The following is a 25143-nucleotide window of genomic DNA, read 5'->3' as shown; positions in this document are numbered from 1 at the left end:
TACCAAGATTAAAAGAACCGACATGCATATAATTACGATGGAAGAAGCATAAGTAATTGATCGGTACGGCTGTTATCAAATTAATTAATGAGCGGCAAATGGAGGCCTATCAAAACACTAAGGTGCAATTGACACTTCATAACTCGTAGTTCGAACAATATGTAAGAATAATGATTGATTATTAAAGAATAGTCATTTTTTGACTTGTCTAGGTATATATGCCAAATAAAAAAACAGAAGAAAATTGATAATAATAGAAAATAAATGTAGTTATAAAATTATTTTAATTAATCAATAAAAGAGAAATTTTGTTTTTGTTTTTAAATTTACATGTGAATACATATTAAAATATAAATATATTGTTATTTCTTAAATAATACGTATTAAATGTTTTTTTCATTTGGATATAATAATTTTTATTTTTAATTTCTATTTAGGACACACATTAAAAAAAAAGTCATGAAACATTAAGTTTTGATGTATATCTTTTTTGTCACATTTAATAATTAATTAAGTATACGATATAGTTATTACAATTTTAATTACATTATTTTTTTATCTGAAATTTACAATTGTCTCAAAAATATATTCACATATTATAATATCATTAAATTAAAATTCAAGTCTGGTCCAAATCCAAGCACTTTTAAGGTTTTTTTTATCCTAATAGTCTTTATATAATAAAATTGTTTTATTTACTTTCTTTTCTTGAATCATATATTATAAGTGTTTTCCCACCCATTAGATTAGAGAGATCAATCTCGCTTTGTAGTAATATGTGACTATGACTAATACTTTTAAATGCCTAGTGATGGTCAAGATGTAATAGCAAGGTCAGGAGGTAATAGCAGTCATTTTGAAAAGGTCACAGAACCCGAATAATATGTGGCCAAAAAAATTGAAAAGACAGCTGCGTGAATGACATCAATTGAGCTTCACGTGCATTTTTTTTATCTCATCATTTAATGCATTTTATATAAGCATGGGTTTGGTAACTAACTAACTAAGTAATTAATTACAAATGTTTTTTTTATAATTTTGATGAATAGCTCTAAAAAATAATTACTTTCTTTTAATTAAGCGATGAAGATCAAGGAAAGATTTGAAAAAGAAAAGGAAAACTTAAATCAAAAGACTATTCAATTGTGTTGATAAGACCTAAGAAGACATGAGTCAAAAGAAAGAAAATCTAAAGTTAGGTTGGAGTGATCATAAGTTTTTTATTTTTGATTTAAATATAATTTTTAAAATAAAAGGTATTTGATAAAAATGGGGTTGAATTGATTTTTAAAATATTTTTACAGTTATTTTAAAAATCAAGAAAAAAGATTTTTTGAATTTGATTTTTAGTTTAAAAACACACATATCTCATATTTGATATTTTCTGTTATCACTATCATTACTATCTCCATCATTGTCATCACCATCATCATTGTCATCATTGTCACTACCAACACTATTATTGTCACGGCCATAATTGGTTGTGACCATCACCACTATCGCAATCGACTTCATCACCACCATCATCAATGTCACCGCTACAAATAACATCACAATCTCCACCAACGTCGTTGTAACTACCATCACACTGTCATTGTCATCATTGTTGCCATCTCACATCACCAACGACATTGCTACCACCAACAATGTTATTTTCATCATCATTGTCACCACCACTACCAATAATATCACCTTTGTCATCGTCACCGCCACCACAACCACCACCAACATTGATGCAACCACCACCACCACCACTTGTTGCCACCAACAACACCACTACCACCATCACTCACCACTGTCACTATCACCACCGACATTACTATCATGCATTCCCGGCCGTCGCCACCACCTCTGTCATCGTCACCACTTACTGTCACTACCACCACCATATTACCACTGTCACCACCATCGGCATCACCACCGCCACCAATGTCACCTCCAATGCCACTATCGTTACCACCATTGATATTTCTATCATCACTGCTACTACTGACATTACCATTATCACCATCGTTGCCATCACCACACTAAAACACTTTTAAATTAATCTTAATATGATATGAATTTTTCAAAATGAGTTTATTTGAAGTTAATCATATTGTAAAAATTAGTTTAAATTTTTTTAAAAACTATAACTAAAACCTGGTTGTTATTTTAAAATTTTCAAAACTCAAAATTAAAAATCACCCCAAACAGTACCTAAGTTTTGTGAATTTGGTTTAGTTTTTAAAAACACATTCTAACCATCATCACCATACTACTACCATTGCCCCCACCACTGTCGCCACCACCACATTATCAATGATGTCTCCTCCACCACCACCAATCTACCACAACCATTCCACCATCGTGGTTGTGCTTGCGTGGTCTTTCTGCGATGTTATTTGGCAAGTGCACCGAGTCGTGCAAGTAATATAAAACGGTAAGAACCGAGTATTGTATCCACAGGGAACTTGTTTCACTCAGAAAATGTATGTTCAGTGAGCAAACATTTATACACAACCAAAAGCGAAGTAAATATCAAGTTGAGATTTTGTGTGAAAATCTAGGTAACTATAAACTAAATATCTACAGTTTGAGAAGTAAAAACAGTCAAGTGAAAAAGCGTTGGGTCGTTCTACTGAATCTACCTTGATGTTGTTATATATTTTTCTCTATTTAATGTTATCTTAGTGTTCTTATGCCGAAAAATTACCCAAACCAAGATCCCTCGAGTGAATGAACCTAACTCTATTTAAATCTCATCCTTGATCCCTCAACAAACTCAGCCTAAAAAAGTTGCATTAAGTCTACAACATAATATGGACTAGATCGCTGCACTTCATTCCTAGACATACAGTTTTCTAGTTTGCTCTATCAAGTTCTAAGACTTTAAAGCACTTTCGAATGCTAAAAATTCTAACTATACATACAAATGGGTGATCAAGCCAAAAGTATGTAAAAATAAGCATGGATAGAAGCAATGAACACATAAAAACAACATTAAATAGATAGTGAATGAATATTACATCAAAGATTCAGTAGAACTCTCCAACCAAGAAATTTAGCCTTCTATTACAAGTAATGAGCTTTCAATACAAATGATAGATTTTGAGGGAAGAAAATGGCTAAGAATGGTTGAGGATGTCTCCTTCAACATCTACAACCCTAATCTCACTCCTCTAACCTAGACTCTCTTGGTGGCTTCGTTTCTATCGCTAGCTCTAGCTTCTCCCTTGGTTCTGTTTTTCGACTCCTCCCTTTAGTTTCCGCCAACTTCAGTGTTTTAAAGACCCCTTGACGTTTCAGATTCTGAAGGCTCGCTTATCGAGGTTGGCTCACTAAGCGAGAGTAAGTGAATTTTGGCTTAGCGAGCTGGGCGCGTTGAGCGCGAGAAGAGACAAACGACTCGCTGGGCGAGCTTGCAATTGTAAAGTCTCCTATGACAATGAGAGGTTAAACTCCTTTGTTGGGAACTTAGCATCCAACTGGTCTTGATGTAATTTCTCTTCCTATCTATTATGAATATTACTTTTGCATTATTTTTTTGTGTGCTTAATTTTATTGTTTATGGTTTGATTACCCATTTGCATGATAAGTTTTAGGGGTAGTGTTGGGAAATATTATTTTCTAATAGAACTGGGAAATGGTATCTAAATAACTTCATCACTAGGAATTGGTTGATTTTATTTAGTCTGTTATACATCTCTATTCTTAATGCAATTTAACTATTTTATCTCTTAAGGGGATTTAGGAGAGTAGATAAGTTAAGCTCTTTCACTTGAGGGATCTTGGTTAGAGTATATAAGTAGATGCAGGTGTAAATTGGACTAATCACTAATAGAGAAAAATAATTAATAGGATTTTTCTCATGTTTTCTGTTTTTAAATAATTAATAGGATTTTTCTCATGTTTTCTCAAGATAGCTCTGGTAGGTTAAGTTTGCAACATTACTTTTATGTTTGTGTTTTCTTTCTTGTTAATTTTAATTTACTTTATGTCAATTTATTGTACTGTTTTCTTCACAACCTTTTAAACCAATGTATTTATTGCTTGAAAAAAATTTATATATTCACATATTTAAATACAAACAAAGTTCCTATGAATTCGACATTCGAACTTCCGTTTTAATTTTATTACCTGAAATAATTTGGTGCACTTGTCAATCGTCAACATTGGTATTGTTGGAAATTGTTTTCTTGGCATCAATTTCTGTCTCATTTGGCATTACACAGAAGCAGCGATGCCTACAGAGTTGCAAGAGCGGGCAGGATCCATACAAGCTACAACAATGTAAGATTCGTTGCAGGCTTGTTCCTGAGCATGAGGAGCAACAAGAAGAAAGAGAAAATCAGTAACCACACAAGGAGAGGGAACGGAAAGAAAAGGGACGCCAGGAGGGTGAAAAGGCGAAAAAAGAACAAGACAAGCGTGAGCAACCTCGTCCATTTCCACGTCCTCAAAAAAAAGCATGAGCATGAGGAAGAGCACAAATGACCTCATGGAAACCCTGAAGAATGTGAAGGCTTGGATGAGTCAGAGTCACAAAAACAAAACAACCCTTATCACTTCAGCTTTAACAGCTTCCACACTCTCTTCAAGAACCAATATGGTCACATTCGTCTACTCCAGAGGTTCAACCAACGTTCTCCACAACTTCAGAATCTTCTAGACTACTGTGTTTTGGTGTTCAAGTTCAATGCCAACGCCCTATTTCTCCCCCACCATACTGACTCTAAATTCCTCCTCATTGTCATTTATGGTAATTACTACTAATTGAACATCATCATAACTGTTTCAATTCTTCTTGTATAAATAACAACGGTAATGAATAATTTGTTTTTTGATTACAGGGAGAGCCTTACTTATTAATAATTTGTTTTTAAAAACAACGCTAAAGACTCCTACAACCTTCAGCCTGGTGATGCCCTGAGAATCCCTGCTGGAACCACTTACTATTTGGTTAACCCCCATGACAATGAAACACTCAGAGTAGTAACACTCGTCATACTCGTTAACAAACCTGGAAGATTTGAGGTACCGCCTTTTCTAATTCCTAATTAATTAATTATTTTTCAAATTTGTTTTCAATTGTGAATTTGTCTTTTCTTTGTAGAGTTTCTTCTTGTCTAGCACTCAAGACCAACGATCCTACTTGTAAGGGTTTAACGAGAATATTCTATAAGCCTCCTTCAAGGTAAGCTAGCAACACATCATCTAATTTACATTTCCATTTAGTGGTTTGGCTAAACGTCACACTAACTAAAAAATATCGTTATATTTGCTTAATTTTATAGATTGAATTCGAGGAGATAAACAAGGTTCTAATTATGAGTATATTTTGGGATTAAATTATATCGAAATTTGTAATTTTTCTTTCCTAATTTTTTCTTTTTGAACAAATAGTTGTTAAATTAATATCATTTAAGTTTTTGTATAGAGAATATTAAAAGTTATGAATTTATGATGCTTAGTGAGAAAAATAAAGCTAATTAAGGAAAGAAAGTTAATTAAGGAAGGCAAGTTAATTGAGGAAAACATGGCTAATAAAGAAAAGAAGAAAAAAAATAAAACTAATTAAGGAAAGAAGACTAATTAAGGAAATGAGGCTCGTTAAGGAAAGAAAACTAATTAAGAAAAACAAATTAATTCAGAAACCCACTAATTTGTGCACCTATAAAAGAAGAAAAAAGAAAAAGAAAAAGACACACATAAATTCCAACAAAATACATTTCCTTATGGAAGACAAAGGCTAGAAGAAGGAGAGACAAGCATTGGGAACTTGGCAACTAACTACTCTTGATGTAAAGCCTTTCTTATCTTTTCCCCCTTTACTAAATATTCTCCTTTTGCAATTGTAAAGCCTCCATGACAATGAAAGGCTAAATTCCCTTTGTTGGAAACTTGACAGTCAATTATTCTTGATGTAATTTCTCTTCCTATCTATTTATGAATATTACATTTGCATTATCTTTTCCTTTGTTTTATCTTGTGACTTGATCATTCATTTGCATGGTAAGTTTTAGGAGTAACATTGGGAAACATTATTTTCTAATAGAACTGGAAAATGATATCTAAATAAAGTCATCACTAGGGATAGTTTGATATTTATTTAGCCTGTTATACATCTCTATTTTTAATGTAACTTACTATTTTAGCTTCGCAAAGGAATTTGGGAGAGAAAATAGATAAATTAGACTCTTTCATGCGAGGGACCAAAGTTAGAGTATACTAATAGATGCAAGTGTAAATTGAAATAATTATAAATAGAGTAAAATTATTAGCATTACATCAAGAGTAGTTCTGGTAGGTTAAGTTTCCAACATTCTCATCTTCTGAATTTCCTTTTACAATAATATTATATTTTCTCATCTTTTCTGTCTTTAATTAATTAATTTACATTATTGTTTTTTTTTCTCGTAACATTTTCAAATCAATTTTCTTTAATTTCTTTTACTAATAAAATATTCATCTACCTAAGTACAAACAAAGTCCATGTGGATACGATACTCAGACTTTCGTTTTAACTTTACTACTTGGGATGAATTGGTACACTTGTCAATTCATCAAAGAGAGGAAGGGCAACAACAAGGCGAGCAAAGGCAACAAGAAAGAGTGATTGTGAAACTGTCAAATAGATCCAAGAACTTGGCAGACATGCCAAATCAAGTTCAAGGAAAACCATTTCCTCCGAAGACGAACCATTCAACTTGAGAAGCCGCAAACCTATCCATTCCAACAAGTTTGGCAAGTTCCATGAGATCACCCTAGGAAAAAAACCCACAACTTCGGGAGTTGGATACCTTCCTCAGTTTTGTGGATATCAATGAAGTAAGCAAAAAGAAATACCCAAATTGAAGTGGACAATTGAGTTCAATACACTTTCCTCTTAGTTAGAGAACCTAACTATTGAGACTTTTAAATAATGATTTACTTTTTTTGTTCACAGATTTAGGGAGCTCTTCTTCTACCACACTTCAATTCAAAGGCCATAGTGATACTCATTATTAATGAAGGAGAAGCAAACATTAAACTTGTGGGCCTTGGTAACTTCAAAATTTGGGTTTAATTAATAGTCAATTTTGACTAAGAATGATTAAAATTCCTTTACTTTACTGTTGTTTTTAATGAAATAATGAGGAATTTAATATCATGTTAAATTTTTACCAGTAGGATTCAAAAGAAGAAAATTACAAGTGCTTTGAAGGAAAATTAATGGAAAAACTTGAAGATTAGAATAGCTAGCTTAGCGCACAAGATAGGCTCAGCGCATCGCCTCGCCTAACAGTCATCCCAAATTTAGCGCGAAGAAAGCCCACGAAGAAGCCCAAAGACACGATTAGAATGAATCTGGCGCTAAACGCGTGATCACCACCATACTCGTTAAGCCTAGAAGACCTGCTTATCGCGAGGTCGCGTAAATTTTAAGTTACCTTAGACTTATAAAAGGAGTAGAAAGCAAAGGAATAAGACACACCGAAACTCAGAGCTCTCTAATGAATACATCATATGTCTGAGTATCTCAAATAAGAGAAATCTTTTTTTTTATATCCATTATCCCCTTCTCCTCTTCTATACATCTCTCTTCTTCTTCTATCGCCATCAACCCTAAAGCGTAAAACCTCTCATGACTATGAGAGGCTAAACCTCATTGTTGGGAGCCTAGTAGACTAAACTCTTGTAATATAATTCTTCCTTACTGTGTATTTAATGCAATTCGAGTTTTTATTGTTCTTTTATGTGTCTTATTGTTATTGATTGTGGAAAATGGCTATTTTCTAGAGAACTAGGAAAGGACATCTAAATGAAATCATGTTAGGAATAGATTGATGTTGTTTAGCCTATTTTATGAATCTTTAGTCTTAATGCAATTTACTATTTCATCTTTGCAAAAGAATTTGAGAGAGAAAATAAATAATTTGACTATTCATACTAGGAACTAAAGACATAGTACCATAGTAGATGCAGATAAAAAACTAGGATAACATTAAATAGAGAAAAATTATTAACATTGTATTACTAGTAGTTTTGGTATGTTAGGTTCCAACATATTTGCATTCTGAATTCGTCCTTCGCATTTAAAGTATTGTTTCTTTTTCTTGTCTTTTTGCCTTTTACTTTCCCCTTTAATTTCTCACTTACAATTCCTTATCCCTTCTAATCCTTCTAATCGCTTAAAAATTGAGTTTGCACCAGTCTAAATACAAATAAAGTCCATGTGAATTTGACATTCGGACTTCCGTTTTACTTTACTACTTTGACAAATTGATACACTTGTCAATGTTAACATGCCTTAAGGAACACGAGCAGAAAGAAGCAGCAATAGGAAGAACAACCTTTGGAATTGCGAAGGTACAGAGCTGAATTGTCTGAAGACGGTATATTTGTAATCCCAGCAGCTTATCCATTTGTCGTCAATGCTACCTCAAATCTCAATTTCCTTGCTTTTGGTATTAATGCTGAGAACAACCAGAGGAACTTCCTTGCAGGTAAATATATTATACCTCAAAATCAAATTGAATATACTGTTGTTACGTTTTTCTTTTATGGCATGTGAATTGTAGCTGATTGTGTTATTTCCAATCCTCTTGTGATTGAAAATTTAATGGTTCGAAAGACAATGTGATAAGCCAGATACAGAGACAGAGACAAGTGCAGGAGCTTGCGTTCCCTGGGTCTGCTCAAGTTGTTGAGAAGCTAATAAAGAACCAAAGGGAATCATACTGTGTGGATGCACAGCCTCAATAGAAGGAGGAAGGGAGAAAGGGTTCTCTGTCTTCAATTTTGGGTGCATTCTACTGAATAACTATGCACTAAAATGTATGATGTAAGAGCTCAGAGTGAGCGTGGTATGTATCGGCCATGTAACTATAATGACTTCAGCTCCACCTTGTGTTTTGTGTCCTTCGACTGTCTAATTTTATATGGTTGGCACGTACCAATATAAAGTATTTTACTTTGAAGCTAAATTATCTGAATTATGACGTGTATTAAATGAAAAAAGACATAAAATTAGATACATCTTCGACAAAGTGTTACGGTCTACCAGAAAAGCTATTGACTTTGTTTTCAAGTCTTCGAGACTGAAAAGATGTTAAGTCTAAATAACTATAACTCGTATTATTTTTTAACATTCAATTGGAAATTTTGTTTGAAATCTGACTTTCTTCTTTTAAAATGTTTGTTTTCTTCTTTTATTCTACTTATAATTTTCTTTTATCAATATCTTTATTAGGTGAGACCACTTATACATTCGACTTGAGCTTTTCTCTTCCATTGCATTTACCCTTTTTTTTTGTCAGCTTTGTACCTCCTGGGGCCCATGGTAGAAACATATGTCAGGTGGTTTTTAATCTGCATCTTCATTCTTCTCCTTAATATCAAGTTTCTTCAAAAACACGCGCATTTATGGTCTATTTTGGATTCTAATCCTTCCTTTTTGTCGTTTCCATTTTTAGTTTGTTTCTCCCTCATCAAATCTAAGGCATGCCTTTCATTTAAACTTTAATCACTTCTATATTTTTTGTATCTTTATTAATCTCATAAATGTTATGCTCGAACAACACTTTATATAGCCTTTCTCCCATAGTTGGGCATCACTCTAAAGATTTTAATCAATTTCAAACTTGCTAGCTTTTAATTGCAACTATTCTTTTACCTTTTACTGCAATGTATATGCTTTATTTCCATCTTTAACTTTGAAAAATAGCACTAGTTTTCTGAAGAGCTCTCTATCATAAATCATATGGTTTTACAAGTTCTATCGATAAGCCAAACTTTTAAAGCATGGCATTTCAAGTACTCCCTCCATCTGTTTTTTAGTAGTAGACTATTTTCTTATTGCCCCTTTAATTTGAAATTAATAAGTCAAGGTAAGAATATATCATTTTGATGTTACATGTAAGTTTCTGATTTTATTTTTCCATTATCAGCATCGGTTCTTCAAATCATGGAGTGTGATATTTCAGTGTACTTAAATATAAGTTACATTCAATTAAATTACACACTTCTGCAGTACTACAAAACAAACTCAGTCATGTTGCTTCCTTGCTCTGCTACAAAAATATAGCAATGCATATTACAGAGGAACAGAGACATGGCTGCTTCTCTGTACCAATAATCCTTCTTATTCTATTGTGATTGGTGATTTAGTTATTAAAATTATTTAGTTGGCTAATTTAACTGGAAGCAGCTCACCAAATTCATTTCATATCATTTATTAGTCACATGGACTAGCCATGACAAAGTAATCAGATTCAAAGAAAGAAATGAAACTCATTAGAGACCACGCCTTTTTGTCAGAATCTCTAATATTAGGCAAGTTCCTCAGTGCTTATAGGACTCTTGTATTAGGACTGTTTGGGCAAATTTATCCGGAATCAACTCTAGAAGAACGAAATAAGAAAAAAAAATATAAAATAAGTTTCTCCATAAATTAAAATGAGTCAACCATTAATTAATCATTAACCAATTTGTAAATGTCCTTTTCATTTTTTAAAAAGTTATATATGAGAGTTTTTACAAAATAACTAATAATGAGCTAATGAAGAGATCACTTTAACTTATGAAAAAATTCAAATTACTTTTTTTATTTTCTTTTGTTGAAAGTGTTTTAAACAATCTTATCCAAATACATCCTTATTCTCAATCATCATCATCGTCTTATTCTTAAAAGTGCTTAACCCAAACAACATTAATTTTCCTCGCCCTACTCCAGCCAAATAGTATTCTACTCACTGAAAATCAATCCTTAACAAACAATTATAATAAAAAGCAAAAGCTGAAGCAAACAATGAAAGAAAACATTAAAAAAGTAAAAGAAGGAAAAAGAATACCTCTCTTTGGTATAAACGACAGCGTTAACGAGTGGAGTGGGGCGGAGAGTGCGTTCTTGAATATCTGAAAACTCTTGCAGGCCCTGAGATGCAAAACCTGAGAAGCACAATGCACAACCAAATTGAACATTAGGTTAGTTTAAAAAAGAAAAGCAATTAGAGAGAGGTCAAGAATTCAGGCAGAAAAAGGAAAAAAGAAAGAGAGAGAACTTGCCCTAGTGAGAATGGCGGGTGAGTGAGGAGTGAAGAAATTGAAGAATGGCGCATTATATTCAAAACATTAAACATCCGAGGTTGCATTGACAAATTCCCTTACATTTGAAACACAACCCCGAGCAAGTTAAGAGAGCTTCTTGCTATGTTTGGTGGATAAAACAATACACACTGATACACCTAAAAGAGATAGATTTGCGCATAATAACCCGATTGAAAATGTTATTTATTGCATGTGACTCAAAATTTGTTGTTCAGTCCGATGGTTCGGTCTGATGAGGATTGTATGTTGTAATTAGATTGAGGAAAGTCTTATGTTCAATCAGATGAAACAGTTTGTTTCATTAATCTAATATACATTAAACTATTGAACATTTTTTGTTAGGTTTATGATGTTAAGTCTTTGTGACTTTGGGATCTATAAATAAAGGTCAAGAAATCTTTGTGTAAGTGTAATTATCGGTAATCAGAAGTGTGAGAGGTACTAAGATTTGTGAAAAACATGAGGAAACATTGGGTCCATAAGAAAGAAAGAGAAACAGAGCATGAGGCTTGGGTTCTTGTGGAAAGTTGTTCTTGAATTCAAGGGGCAGAATCAAGGGAGTTCTTAGTTTCATAGTGGAGTTGATGTCGGCCATATTGATTGAACCAGTAATTGCATTATATTCTCATTTTACGTTCTTGTTTTTTGATTTTGCATTTTCTTTCTTGTTACATTTTCTGGGTTTATTGTTTTTGGTTTAATTGTGTGCTTTCTTAGTAGTTTATATTTCTTTATTTTTATTGGTATTAGAATCAATATTGTTAATGATCTACCACCATAAATGACTACACCGATTTGAAGACTTTTTTTTTATCAAATTAGGATGATTTTGCTCTTAATATCAATGGTAATTATTATTGGAGGACGAGCCCTGGTGTAGCGGTAAAGTTGTGTTTTGGTGACTTGTTGGTCATGGGTTCGAATCCGAAAACAGTCTATTTGCATATGCAAGGGTAAGACTGCGTACAATATCCCTCCCCCATACCTTCGCATAGTGAACAACCTCTGGGCAATAGGATACGAAGTTTTTTATACTTTATCATGGATGTCAGAAGTTAAAATCAAATGACAATATATTTTTGAAATCACTTAATTTAATATATAATTTTACGAAACCATCTCATTTGATAACAAAATCCGAATCCAAAACCTTTACCCTCAATACTTAATTTCTTTCCTGTAGATCAATACTTAAATGTTGTACATAGTAAAAAGAAAATTAAGAAAACAATTTAAAAGCAACCTATTATATAATTGTATATTTAAACTAAGTTCAAACAACTCAATATGTCCTTTCCTCAGTTATACAAAAGAAAACAAAACAAGGTACAAATCAATCAGATTTCAATTTGCTTATTTTGTTTCAACTCAATATTTAGTTTTTAATAATTAACTAAGGTTTTTATATTATGTTTAGAATTTTTTTTCTCCTTTTATTTTATTTGCATGTATATTAGGAGTTGTCCAATGATAATTATTCTTTAATAATGAATCATTAGTCTTACATCATTAATTTGATACACATGTATCAGATGTCCACTCCATGTGTTCTTGTTAATTTGATGGGCATCCATTACTTATCAACCATCCGCCATAGTTATCTGGTTGTGTATTTTGTTATCTGTTGGTACTCTGGAGTAGCATGCATAACGCTATATTTTTATTTCTAGGATCATGCATATACGCGCAAACCAAAGAACAGAGACCGATGTAAAGACAAAACATAGAGTATCCTTTCCAAAACAACGTCCAAGTTCAAAAAATTGAGACGAAATGCAAGCACAGCACACATAAGTGGATGATCAAGATGGGCTCGTCCATGCCACGCACACCAACACACGTCAAGCAGCAAGCCCTCCCGTGGCCAAATGTGCATGCATACATGTTAACAAGAGCTAGCTTCTCTTGCATAACTATAAATAGCCCTAATCTCACTCCATGTTTCATCGTCCAATAATATATATACTATGATGAGAGTGCGGTTTCCTTTGTTGGTGTTGCTGGGAACTGTTTTCCTGGCATCAGTTTGTGTCTCATTAAAGGTGAGAGAGGATGAGAATAACCCTTTCTACTTGAGAAGCTCTAACAGCTTCCAAACTCTCTTTGAGAACCAAAACGGTCGCATTCGTCTCCTCCAGAGATTCAACAAACGCTCCCCACAACTTGAGAACCTTCGAGACTACCGGATTGTCCAGTTTCAGTCAAAACCCAACACAATCCTTCTCCCCCACCATGCTGACGCCGATTTCCTCCTCTTTGTCCTTAGCGGTTTGTATTTACTCAAATGTTGATCAGTAGTGTTTTTAGGACATTGATTAAGAAACCCAAAAAATAATTATTTTTATTGAAACGCATAAATTTATACTAGCCGTGACTGTTTTTATGTCCTTATATGATCTTCGCAATATATATTTTCTATTATAAGTTTCTTAACCAATGCACTAACTTACTGTTAACAAGACCTTATTATTAAACATCATCTATCACTTGGTTAATTGTATTCATTTGATGCATGGTAATGCATTACATATATACAGGGAGAGCCATACTTACCTTGGTGAACAACGACGACAGAGACTCCTACAACCTTCACCCTGGCGATGCCCAGAGAATCCCAGCTGGAACCACTTACTATTTGGTTAACCCTCACGACCACCAGAATCTCAAAATAATCAAACTTGCCATACCCGTCAACAAACCTGGCAGATATGATGTATGCACTTCTCTTTCTCTCTTTATATATAACACATTCTTCCATTCTTCTTCTTCTAATTATTTATTTATTTATTTCCAAAATGTACGTGATGACCATCAATTTTAATTTGTCCTTTCTCTCTCTGTAGGATTTCTTCTTATCTAGCACTCAAGCCCAACAGTCCTACTTGCAAGGCTTCAGCCATAATATTCTAGAGACCTCCTTCCATGTAATAAGCAACCAACAGTACTCTATCTAACTATTTGCATTCCCATTTAGAGATTAGTCTAAATTCATGTCACACTAATTAAATATTAAAATGATAGAGCGAATTCGAGGAGATAAACAGGGTTTTGTTGGGAGAGGAAGAGGAGCAGAGGCAGCAAGAGGGAGTGATCGTGGAACTCTCAAAGGAACAAATTCGGCAACTGAGCAGACGTGCCAAATCTAGTTCAAGGAAAACCATTTCCTCCGAAGATGAACCATTCAACTTGAGAAGCCGCAACCCCATCTATTCCAACAACTTTGGAAAGTTCTTTGAGATCACCCCTGAGAAAAACCCACAGCTTCGGGACTTGGATATCTTCCTCAGTTCTGTGGATATCAACGAAGTAAGCATAAAATTAAGAAAAACCATATACTCAAACTCGTGAACTGGACAATTCAGTTCTATTCACTCTCTCCTTAGTTAGCGAACCTAATTATTCAGTTCTATCAACAAATAATGATTTCTTCTTTTGTTCACAAATATAGGGAGCTCTTCTTCTACCACACTTCAATTCAAAGGCCATAGTGATACTAGTGATTAATGAAGGAGATGCAAACATTGAACTTGTTGGCATTAAAGAACAACAACAGAAGCAGAAACAGGAAGAGGAACCTTTGGAAGTGCAAAGGTACAGAGCTGAATTGTCTGAAGACGATGTATTTGTAATTCCAGCAGCTTATCCATTTGTCGTCAACGCTACCTCAAACCTCAATTTCCTTGCTTTTGGTATCAATGCTGAGAACAACCAGAGGAACTTCCTTGCAGGTACTATACATACACTGTTACTGCTTTTTTTGCATGTGAAACATTAGCTGATTTGGTTATTTATTTCCAATTCTTTGGTGCCTGATTGAAAATTTGAAGGCGAGAAAGACAATGTGGTAAGGCAGATAGAAAGACAAGTGCAGGAGCTTGCGTTCCCTGGGTCTGCACAAGATGTTGAGAGGCTATTAAAGAAGCAGAGGGAATCCTACTTTGTTGATGCTCAGCCTCAGCAGAAGGAGGAGGGGAGTAAGGGAAGAAAGGGTCCTTTTCCTTCAATCTTAGGTGCTCTCTACTGAATAACTACGTAAATGTATGCTGTAAGAGCTCATCGTGAGCGTGGAATGTATCTGCCCATGTAACTATAAAAACTTGAGCTCCACCTATCTTCTATCTACTACGAATAAATAAATCCAGCATATGATGCTTGTGTTTTGTAGCCTTCAACTGTTCAACTGTCTTCATATATATGCATGGTTGGCACGTACTCATATATATGCTAAAGTAATTTACCCGCTCAAGCTAAATTATCTGAATTAATTATGACATCTTAGAATTCATGGTTTAGAGATGGAAAAGAGAGAAAAGAAAAACTAGTAATTTATATCTCCAATAATCTCCCACAAGTTGGAAGGTGTTTACAACACTCCAGCTTGAAATAGACAATACTGAAAGAATATATATTAAAATACAATGAAACTAAGTAAAGGAAAAAGAAATAAAGTCTGAAAATTGGATTATAGCTAAATATACGAGAAATACAAGCCAAAATAAAAATATAAAGACAAATCAAAATATAGGTGTGATCATGATACATAGTTCCTAAAAGTCTTTGACCAACACTGACCTTCTTAATCCTCTTCCAAGAGTTCAAAGCAAGCATCAAAGGTCAAAATAAGCAAATCAAAGCTTAACCACCAAACAAAGGCAACAATAAGACCATTTGGCAGAAGCTTAAATCATTAAATTTTAACCATTAAGAGCAAAAGTTAAAGAATGTTTAACCACTCAAGACAGAAGCAACCAAGACTTAACCATCTATGGCAGAAGCTAAAATAATACTTAACCACCACGGACAGGAGCAAACAAAGGAATAGTGCTTAACCACCACACATGGCAGAAGCTACAATCATCAAAACAAGCCTAAAAGGCTGAAAACAATAAGCCAAAGCATGCCAAATATCAATGAAACAATGAAAAGATAAATCGTCAAACAATTGGTGTGAACCTTTCTGAAATAGTGTAAGACTTCAAACAGTAGCCAATATATTTTCAAAATCTTTAGAAGCATTTAATCAAACACCTTGTAGGCAAAACTGCGAAATGCTAGACATGGAAAGAACCTCAAGACCTACCAAATTCAAGGGCATCTAATCCAACATCAAGCCTGAGATAATAGTTCCATATGTATCATCGTCGGAAATCGCCACTAAGGTGGAGGAAGGCAGCACACGACTGCCGAAAATCGCCTCACGACAGTGGAGACCAAAAAGCCAAAGGGGTTTTGTTGCGGATGTAAAACGATGGTTGAAAATCGTTGTCGCAACGGAGCATGATTGCTGGAGATCGCTGGTGCGACGAAGCATGGTGGCTTGAAATCACTGACGTGGTGGCGATGGCAAATGTTTAGGGGTTTTGTTACGGACACAGAGGAATTGATTAGTGGTGGAGGTTTCACGAATCGCAACTCAGATTGACTAAAAATCAGAGGAATGGGAAAATGTTAGGATTTTGTGTTTTGGAGAAATTTTAGGAAAATGTAATTGAAAATTGAAAAGGAAAATATGAGGAGAAGATGAATAAGGATTGAACGGAGGTAGGTGTTGGCCGGAATCGGTGACTCGTGACAGAGGACTATAGCAACAGTGAACGGAGAGGTTGATCAATAGTGGCAGCAGAGAGGAAATGATATTGCTCTAATACCATGTTAGAATTCATGGTTTAAAGATGGAAAAGAGAGAAAAGAGAAATTGAACATTATTTTGGACAATGCTCAAATGAACAAATCAGTTTTTACATGAATATATTAAACCTTATATAACTAATACTAATAAATTATTATATAATTGGTTAAAAAAATAAATAACTTGTAACTAATTAAACTAACTAATGCTAATAACATTAGTAATCTATATATCTAATAAGTACATTAAATTAGATATACCAGAAAGTGTTATGGTCTACCAGAAAAGCAATTAACTCTGTTTTCAAGTCTTCCTGACTAAAAAGATCTTAAGTCTAGATAATTCTATCATGTAAAGCCCACCGACCATGTGGAATTCATGTAGAGTCAATGAGAGGACTTAAGATCAATTGAGCATTGCAAGGTGATCATTTAACAATGGAAATGTGGTTTCATTTATAACATGAATTAACATATATTCTCAAGACATTAAATTAAGCAAGATATTTTAAATTAAGTGATAAATTTCTCTAAAAATTTAAGATTAAGAATACGTGGATATATTATTGAGGTGATAAAAAAATAAACAAATTATGTAATTAAAATTTTGCTTAATCAACATGTTAGACCCTAAAAACTTGTTAACTGATTGGCAAGTGCACCAATTTTATGACAAGTAGTAAAGTACTCGGAAGTCCGAGTGTCGAATCCAAAGGGACTTTTTTGTACTTAGATTAATTCAAACCCAATTTAAAAGTAAAAGATAAGGAAATAAAATAATAAATAAAGAAAGATAGGAGATAAGATAAAAATTTAAAAGAAAAATAAAATATTTAAAGATAAAAATAAAAGATAAAATGTTTAAATTAAAAGATGATAAAGATAAAAGAAAATAGAAGATAAAGAAAGATAAGATAAGAAAAGTAGAAGATAAAAAAAATAACAGATCAGATGAAGATGGAATCAGAATGCAATGGTGTTGGGGCTTAATATGTCAAAACTACTTATAATATAATGTAATTGATTTTCTCTTTTATGAAATCCTTGTTTTCACCCGCATCTACTGAATTATTCTATCGTTGGTTTCCCGCATGAAGGGCGTAGTTTATTTATCCTTTTTCCCCAAATTTCTTTGCAGAGATAAGATAACAAACCGCATTAAGATAAGAGATGCAAAAATTTGTGGGAAAAATAAATGTCAATCTATTTCTAGCAATGAATTTATTAAGAAACCCTTCCCCAGTTCTTTACAAAATAACCATTTTTCAATGCATTATCTTCTAAACAGTATATGGGTGATCAGACCATAATAAAAGAAAAGTACAGAGAAGAATAATAGAAATAAAATTGCATTAAATAGATAATAAGAAAGAATTACATTACAACAGTTTGGCCTCCATGCTCCCAACAAAAGGGGTTCAGCCTCTTATAGCCATGAGAGACTTTACACGTCGAGGGGTTAATGGAAGAAGGTGATGGATGACTAATTACAAGAAAAAGGGGAATGGCTAAAGAAAGAGGGTTTCCCCTAAGGGATAGACCCCGTGTGTGGGTTGTGAGACTGTGGTTTTTTGCTTCCTCCTCCTTGTATAGGGACTAGATAGCTTAATTTTCATGCTGACTTCGGGCTTAGCGTGAGCTTACGCGCTAAGCGTGCCTTTGGGCTTCTTCGTGGGCCTTTTTCGTGCTAAGTGTGTGTTGCACACTAAGTGAGAATGCGCTCTGGGCTTGTCTTGCACACTAAGTGGGCTTTCCAATTCTTCCATTTTTTTCTTCAAGGTTTTTTCTTCCAATTTTTGCATCAATTTTTCCTCAAAAGCACTTGAAATCTTCTTTTTTTGAATTTTGCTAATAAAAAATAGCAAAGATGTTAATTTCTTCATTATTTTATTAAAAATAATAAAAAAAAGTAAAGAAATTACACTCACTTATTAATCCAAATTTACTATCAAATTTGCTTATATTTCGCAGTTATCAAACTCCTTCAAATTAAAACATTTGTTTGTCTTCAAGCAAAAGACAAGTTCTGAATGTATCAACACATGAGATAACTGCGAAACCTTTTCAAACCTTTCACTGACTGATCCTGAGCTTGCATTTGTCTTAATCTTGTGATGGAAGCATGAAGGAATACACATGGAGATGAAAAATGTTAGCAAGTAAAGACTTCATCAAGGCATACTTACCACACTTCATTCCTCACAAGGCTAGTGTTTCTCTCAGCACACAAGTGTCTCGGCTAAGAGTGTTTTTAATTCAACAACTAAAAATAATGTTCCCAATTTTACACTTCATCTTAGTTAATGTAATCGTACACACATACTGTGGATCACTAAGGGCTTTTTAGGCTTGTAACGTGGTTGGGCTAAGAAGGAACTCATGGTTTTTCTTTGGATTCAAAGTTAGGTTCTAAGAGAGCACCTACCTCATATTTTTCTGATAATCCACGACTTTATATTTCACAGCCCCAACTTTCATGTCTTCCATTCTTAACAACACATTTTTATTTTACATAGTTCCTATCAGTTTTTTATTTATTTGAAGCATACCTTTTTATTTTATTTTCTCTTTTTTTTAAAACTAAATTGAATTACACTGGTACTGTAGCAACTTATCACAATTGAGTATGTGTTGTTATTAGTATTGCTGAAATTAAATTGCAAGAAATCAAAATAAAGAAAAGAAATAACACAACTATCCTAAAAAAACAAAAACACATAATGCAATTAACAAAAGAGAGATAGGGTAAGAAATCCTGGGTTGCCTCCTAGTAAGCGCTTCTTTAACGTCATTAGCTTGACAGATCCAATGCCTTCAAGGTGGCATGAAGGTCACATAAAACACATCATTCTTGCATTTCGCCTTTCAGCTAAAGATTCCATGAAACTCATGTATCCCGAAAACACCTTCCATATTGTTGCAAGGGAAGTGCTGGTGATCAGGGAAAGAATGACACTTAAAAATTTATCATGTTCTCCATGCAACAACGTCAAAAACTTGTTAACCGATTGAGAAGTGCACCAATTTTATGACAAGTAGTAAAGTACTCGGAAGTCCGAGTGTTGAATTCACATGGACTTTTTTGTACTTTCAAACCCAACTTAAAAGCAAGAGATAAGGAAATAAAGTAATAGATAAAGAAAGATAGAAGATAAGATAAAGATTTAAAATAAAAATAGAAGATAAAATATTTAAATTAAAAGATGATAAAGATAAAAGAAAATATAAGATAAAGAAAGATAAGATAAGAAAAGTAGAAGATAAGAAAAATAAAAGATAAGATGAAGATAGAATTAGAATGCAATGGTGTTGGGGCCTAATATGTCAAACTACTTATAATATAATGTAATTTATTTTCTCTCTTTTATGAAATCCTTGTTTTCACCCGCATCTACTGAATTACCCTATTTTTGGTTTCCCGCATGAAGGACCTAGTTTATTTATCATTTTCCCCCAAATTTCTTTGCAGAGATAAAATAAAAAACTACATTAAGATAAGAGATGCAAAAATTCGTGGGCAAAATAAATGTCAATCTATTTCTAGCAATGAATTTATTAAGATATCCTTCCCCGGTTCTTTAGAAAATAATCATTTTTCAATGCATTACCCTTTAAACAGTATATGGTGATCATACCATAATAGCAGAAAAGTGCTAAACTATTGGAAGGTATACCAATTTGCACAAGTAGTAATTAAAACAGTAAGTCCGAGTATCGTGTCCACAGAGAATTTGTTTTACTTATATGTCGTATATTCAGTAGTAAACATTTTCCGCTTTGGTAATAAAAATAGAGAAACTCATTCATGGTTCGATTGTCTTTAATAAATTCTGCTAAACTCAAACAAATGATAAAGTGAACACAAAGTTGTAAAACAGAATAGTTATCAAAATAAAAGCGTCGGGGAGTATTCTACTGAACTTCCTCTTGCCGTACTAATAGGTTTTTCTCTATTTAACATTACTCTAGCGTTCTTACACCGTTGATTTACTCAGATCATGATTCCTCACATAAAAGAGCCTAACTTTCTTAGTTTTTATTCTTCATTCCTCAACAAACTCATTCTAAAGGAGCTGTAGTCCGCACGAGATGCAAAATATACTAGATTAGTGTATTCTATTCCTAGATATACAGACCTCTAGCTGCTCTACCAAATTCTAAGGATTCTAAGCATTTTCCAACACTCAAAACCTAACCAAGTATACACATGGATGATCAAGCCACAAGTACATAAAATAAACACAGATAGAAGCAGAGAACACTAGAAATAATATTAAATAGATAGTTAGAAGTTTTGCATTAAGAGTGTTCAGTAGAAAAACTCCATAGTAATGAAGTTTCTAGCCCTCCATTAGCAAGGAGGGCTTAATAAAAAGAGGAAATGGTGATTGAATGAAAGAAAATGGTGAAAGTATGAAGAAAATGTCTTCTCTTCAACCTTAGTGTCGTCTTCCTTCTGTCTCATGTAGTGTTCCTTCATTTCCCTTTATCTCAATATTTTAAAGGCTCTTGGGTTTCTCAGTATACGAAGGCGCGCTAAGCAAGCATGTCTCGTTGAGCGAGAGTAAGTGGCTGTGTGCTAAGCGGGCCTGAACGCGCTAAGTGTAACATCCCAATTTTTGTAATCTAGATTAAAAATGATTGTTATTTATAAATAAATAAAGTTTTAGAAAAATGATGAGATTTTATAAATAAATAAATAAGGAGATATAATTATTAATTAAAATAATGATTTGAGAGAAAATAAAAAGGGTATTTCATTTATTTGTTTGATAGAAAATAAAATAGAGTTTGTTTTATAAAATAAATAAATATATAGCAAATAATAGGCTGAGTACCCTAGGTATAAATAGTTATGTTAAGTTAGGTGTCTCTTTTTGGCCTCATTTTTGTTTTTCCCCTTCTCCTCTCAAAACTCTTTCTTTTTTCCGCATCCCACCAAACCTGTCTTAGAAAAGCAACAATCTCGGACTCGTTCACCGTTGGATCGTCTTTAAATTTGAGCACCACGTTCGCAGCCCAATTCCGAGCATTCTCACCGTTGGGGATTATGATATTATGTCTGAGCTTAGAGGAAAACCCTTCGCATTATAGCCTTTTATTTTCCCGCAGAAACCCAAAACTGTCTCGGCTAAACTACAATCCCGGTTTCTTTAACCGTTGGATTTTCATGAAATTTGGATATGTTGTTCGAAATTCAATTGCGCACACTTCCACCGTTGGGATTTTCGAGATAATATTTCTGGAGGGAGAAAAATGAATCGCATGAAAACAGTACAAGTGGAGGTTTCAATCTATTCTCCGTCTCTCTGACGTTTGGGAATTCTATCGGAGCAGTCGAAGGAATAACTGAAGGAAGGAATCTCAGGAGACCGCTAGAGATGTTGCTATCGCTGTCGGAAGACACGTGAGTCCGCTTAGAGGTAAGGGATGAGTTATTTATAATTGAGAATTAGTGAGAACATGTGTAGAAATCCTTAGAGATATCAATTGGAATGGGTTTTGGGATGTTTTTGCAATTTTCATTTTATCCTTATAATTATTACAATGAATTATATATGTTTGACAGACCAATTTTTGTGAAATTGATATGCTATTGTGTTGAGCGTGAACCCTATAAATCGAGTACTTTTTCTAATTAATATGAATTGATGAAATAAAGTAAGAAGAAATTTAGAGAAATATATTGATTTTGTATTTTCTCTTTTTCTTGTTGTTTAGGTTTTTATATATAATTTAAAAAATTAATATCATAATTGAAACTGACTAAAGTGTTCATATAATTATTTAGAAATTGTGCATTGAAAGCTTACTTTGAAATTTGTGATTCAATATGATGTATGCTAGTTTATAGATATAGAGGTAGCTATTTATATTAATAGTTGATGTAAATAATATTATAGAGTGTTATAGTATGATTCCAAAAATTATTAAGTGTTGGAGTTTGAGAATATTATGGTTAAGTTTCATGAACATGTGTATGTTGTACCTTATGAATATCATTGGGAATGTTATGAGATGGTTGATGTGATGTTATGAGATGCTAAAGTGTGAACATGATATTCGATTGTGAATAAGTGGATGTGTTAACACTTGATGTTACATTAATTATATCGTGAGCTATGAATTATACATTAACCCGACCAGTGTTTATGCGCAGTGTTAAAGAGAAAGTGTAAGTTTCCTATTCAGGAACCAATGTTAAATTGTAGCACAATGTGTTAAATGTGTTTGAAACACGAGTGTGAGGTCGGGGGTATTGTATAATTCGTAAACAGTGCTTATATATGAAATATGTGATGAATTGTGGAATAATATGTTGCCTTGAGATTATAATATTGTTATTGAGATTGAGTAAAAGTGTAAAGTAGAACAGGTGTTGAATTGTGAGATACATGAAAACATGTGATGGTGGATTGTGACATTATGAGATGTGAAATTGTGAATGAGTTTTGGTTGTAAATAAGTGTGTGATTAACTCTTGATGTGACATTAATTCTGTTGTAAGCTGTGAATTGTACAATAACCCGACCAGTGTTATCTTGAGAAAAGTGTAAATGCGCAGTGTTAAAGAGAAAGTGTAGGTTTCCTATTTAGGAACCAGTGTTAAAGAGAAAATGTAGGTTTCCTATTTAGGAACCAGTGTTAAAGAGAAAATGTAGGTTTCCTATTTAGGAACCAGTGTTAAATTGTAGCGCAATATGTTGTACGTGTTTAAAACACAAGTGTGAGGTCGTGGGTATTGTATAATTCACGAGCAGTGTCTGTGTGCTAAAATGATTTTAGGGGTTGGACCTGAATCAGGAGGGAGAGACCCTGACGGACTCTTCGAAGTGTACGCCTTGGGGGTCACCGGGTTTGAGTGCTCCTTTAATCCTATGCTGATCCCATATGATTGGAGCATTCTCGTAAAACATCGTGACCCTAACTGGTCTCCCTATGATCTTACTTAGTGAGAGTGACCTGACAAACCCATTGTGTGGTGTGTTTTGTTATGTACTCCTAAGCGCCCCAGGGTGGTTTTTCATTGACATGATACCACATTGCATATAGGCTTGAGTCTTAGCATAACTCTCTCATGCGCTTGCTAATTGTTTATTATGAAATTAATGTGTTATTATGTCTTGATCAGAGCATGTGATTTTTGTGTAATGTGATTGATGATTGAAAAGTGTGATTGATGGATGAAAAGTGAACTTTGAATGACAAAGTGGTGGAATTATGTGAATTACGTGTAAGTAAATTTTATTTGGTTTATATGATATGTATATCTAGTTGTCTTGTTTCTCTATTAGTTAGGAATGTGATAACTCACTCCCCGTGTGTTGTTTGTATTTGGATCCTGTGATGATCTTGAACTTTGTGTTCGGTGGAGCAGACGACTAGGTGAATTGATTTAAGGAACCTTATACTGAAGGACGTCGAGACACAACGCTTTGATAAGATGTGACATTGGAGTATAGGGTTTTATATTAATTGTATGAAGTCTTAGACGGTCTTGCTTAAACCGAGATAACTTTATTATTTATTTGGACAAGTTTGAATATGATGTAGAAGAAAGTGAATGTGAGCCTTTTATCCCTTTGAAAGACTTGTATTTACAAATGTAAAAAAAATACTATTAATTAATGTTTGGATTTTTATTCCTTTGTCAGTATATATGTGAAGGGTAGAGGGTGTTACACTAAGCGTGAGAAGAGACAACGTCCTCGCTGGGCGGGCTAGCTGCACGCTAAGCGTGCTGCTCTCTGGCTCAACATTCTCTAGGATTTTGTGTTCGCTTAGCGAGTCTGGGAGCCTCGCTTAGCTAATCTGGCTCGTTGAGCAAGCCCTTCAGCAACATTTTAACATCTTCCCTTCTTTAGCCTAAAAACCAAGTTAAATTCAACATTAGTCAACAAAAATGGAGTTTCTAATGTATAAGTTCATACAAGAATAAAATATTTACAAATCTCACAAAAGAAATCATAAATTAGAGGTACATTGCTACTTTTTCACTTATTTTTAATGCAGTTAAAGCTCTACAACAGTTTAGCCTCCAGGCTCCCAACAAAAGGGGTTTAGCCTTTTCTTTACACGTCAGGGGGTTAATGGAAGAATGTGATAGATGACTAATAACAAGAAAAAGAGGAATTGCTAAAGAGAGAGAGTTTCCCCTGGATAGATCCCGTGTGTGGGTTGTGAGACTGTGTGTTTTTCTTCTGCTTCCTCCTCCTTATATAGGCACTAGGTAGCTTAATTTTCACGCTGACTTCGGGCTTAGCGTAAGCTTACGCACTAAGTGTGCCTTTGGGTTTCTTCGTGAGTCTTTTTCACGCTAAGCGTGTATTGCACGCTGGGCCTATCTTGCGCGCTAAGTGGACTTTCCCATTCTTCCAATTTTTCTTCAAGACTTTTTCTTCCTGTTTTTGCATCAATCTTTCATCTAAAGCACTTGAAATCTTC

At 33.8% G+C, this 25143-nt stretch overlaps 1 protein-coding gene and 1 pseudogene across 1 annotated transcript; both read left to right on the top strand.

The window, feature by feature from the left end:
• The first annotated feature begins 4479 nt into the window (after positions 1-4479).
• LOC100806302 (beta-conglycinin beta subunit 2-like) lies at positions 4480-8957 on the top strand (annotated as a pseudogene).
• A 4048-nt stretch (positions 8958-13005) lies between these two features.
• On the top strand, positions 13006-15237 carry CG-BETA-2 (beta-conglycinin, beta chain-like). Its single transcript, NM_001375854.1, has 6 exons — positions 13006-13338; positions 13608-13783; positions 13914-13994; positions 14092-14376; positions 14519-14798; positions 14898-15237. The coding sequence occupies exons 1-6, from the start codon at positions 13038-13040 to the stop codon at positions 15092-15094; spliced, it is 1320 nt and encodes a 439-aa protein (NP_001362783.1). The 5' UTR covers positions 13006-13037; the 3' UTR covers positions 15095-15237.
• Positions 15238-25143: the final 9906 nt, after the last annotated feature.

This window comes from Glycine max, chromosome 20 (assembly GCF_000004515.6).
Source record: "Glycine max cultivar Williams 82 chromosome 20, Glycine_max_v4.0, whole genome shotgun sequence".
NCBI lineage: Eukaryota > Viridiplantae > Streptophyta > Magnoliopsida > Fabales > Fabaceae > Glycine > Glycine max.
This window is presented reverse-complemented; position numbering and strand designations above follow the sequence as displayed.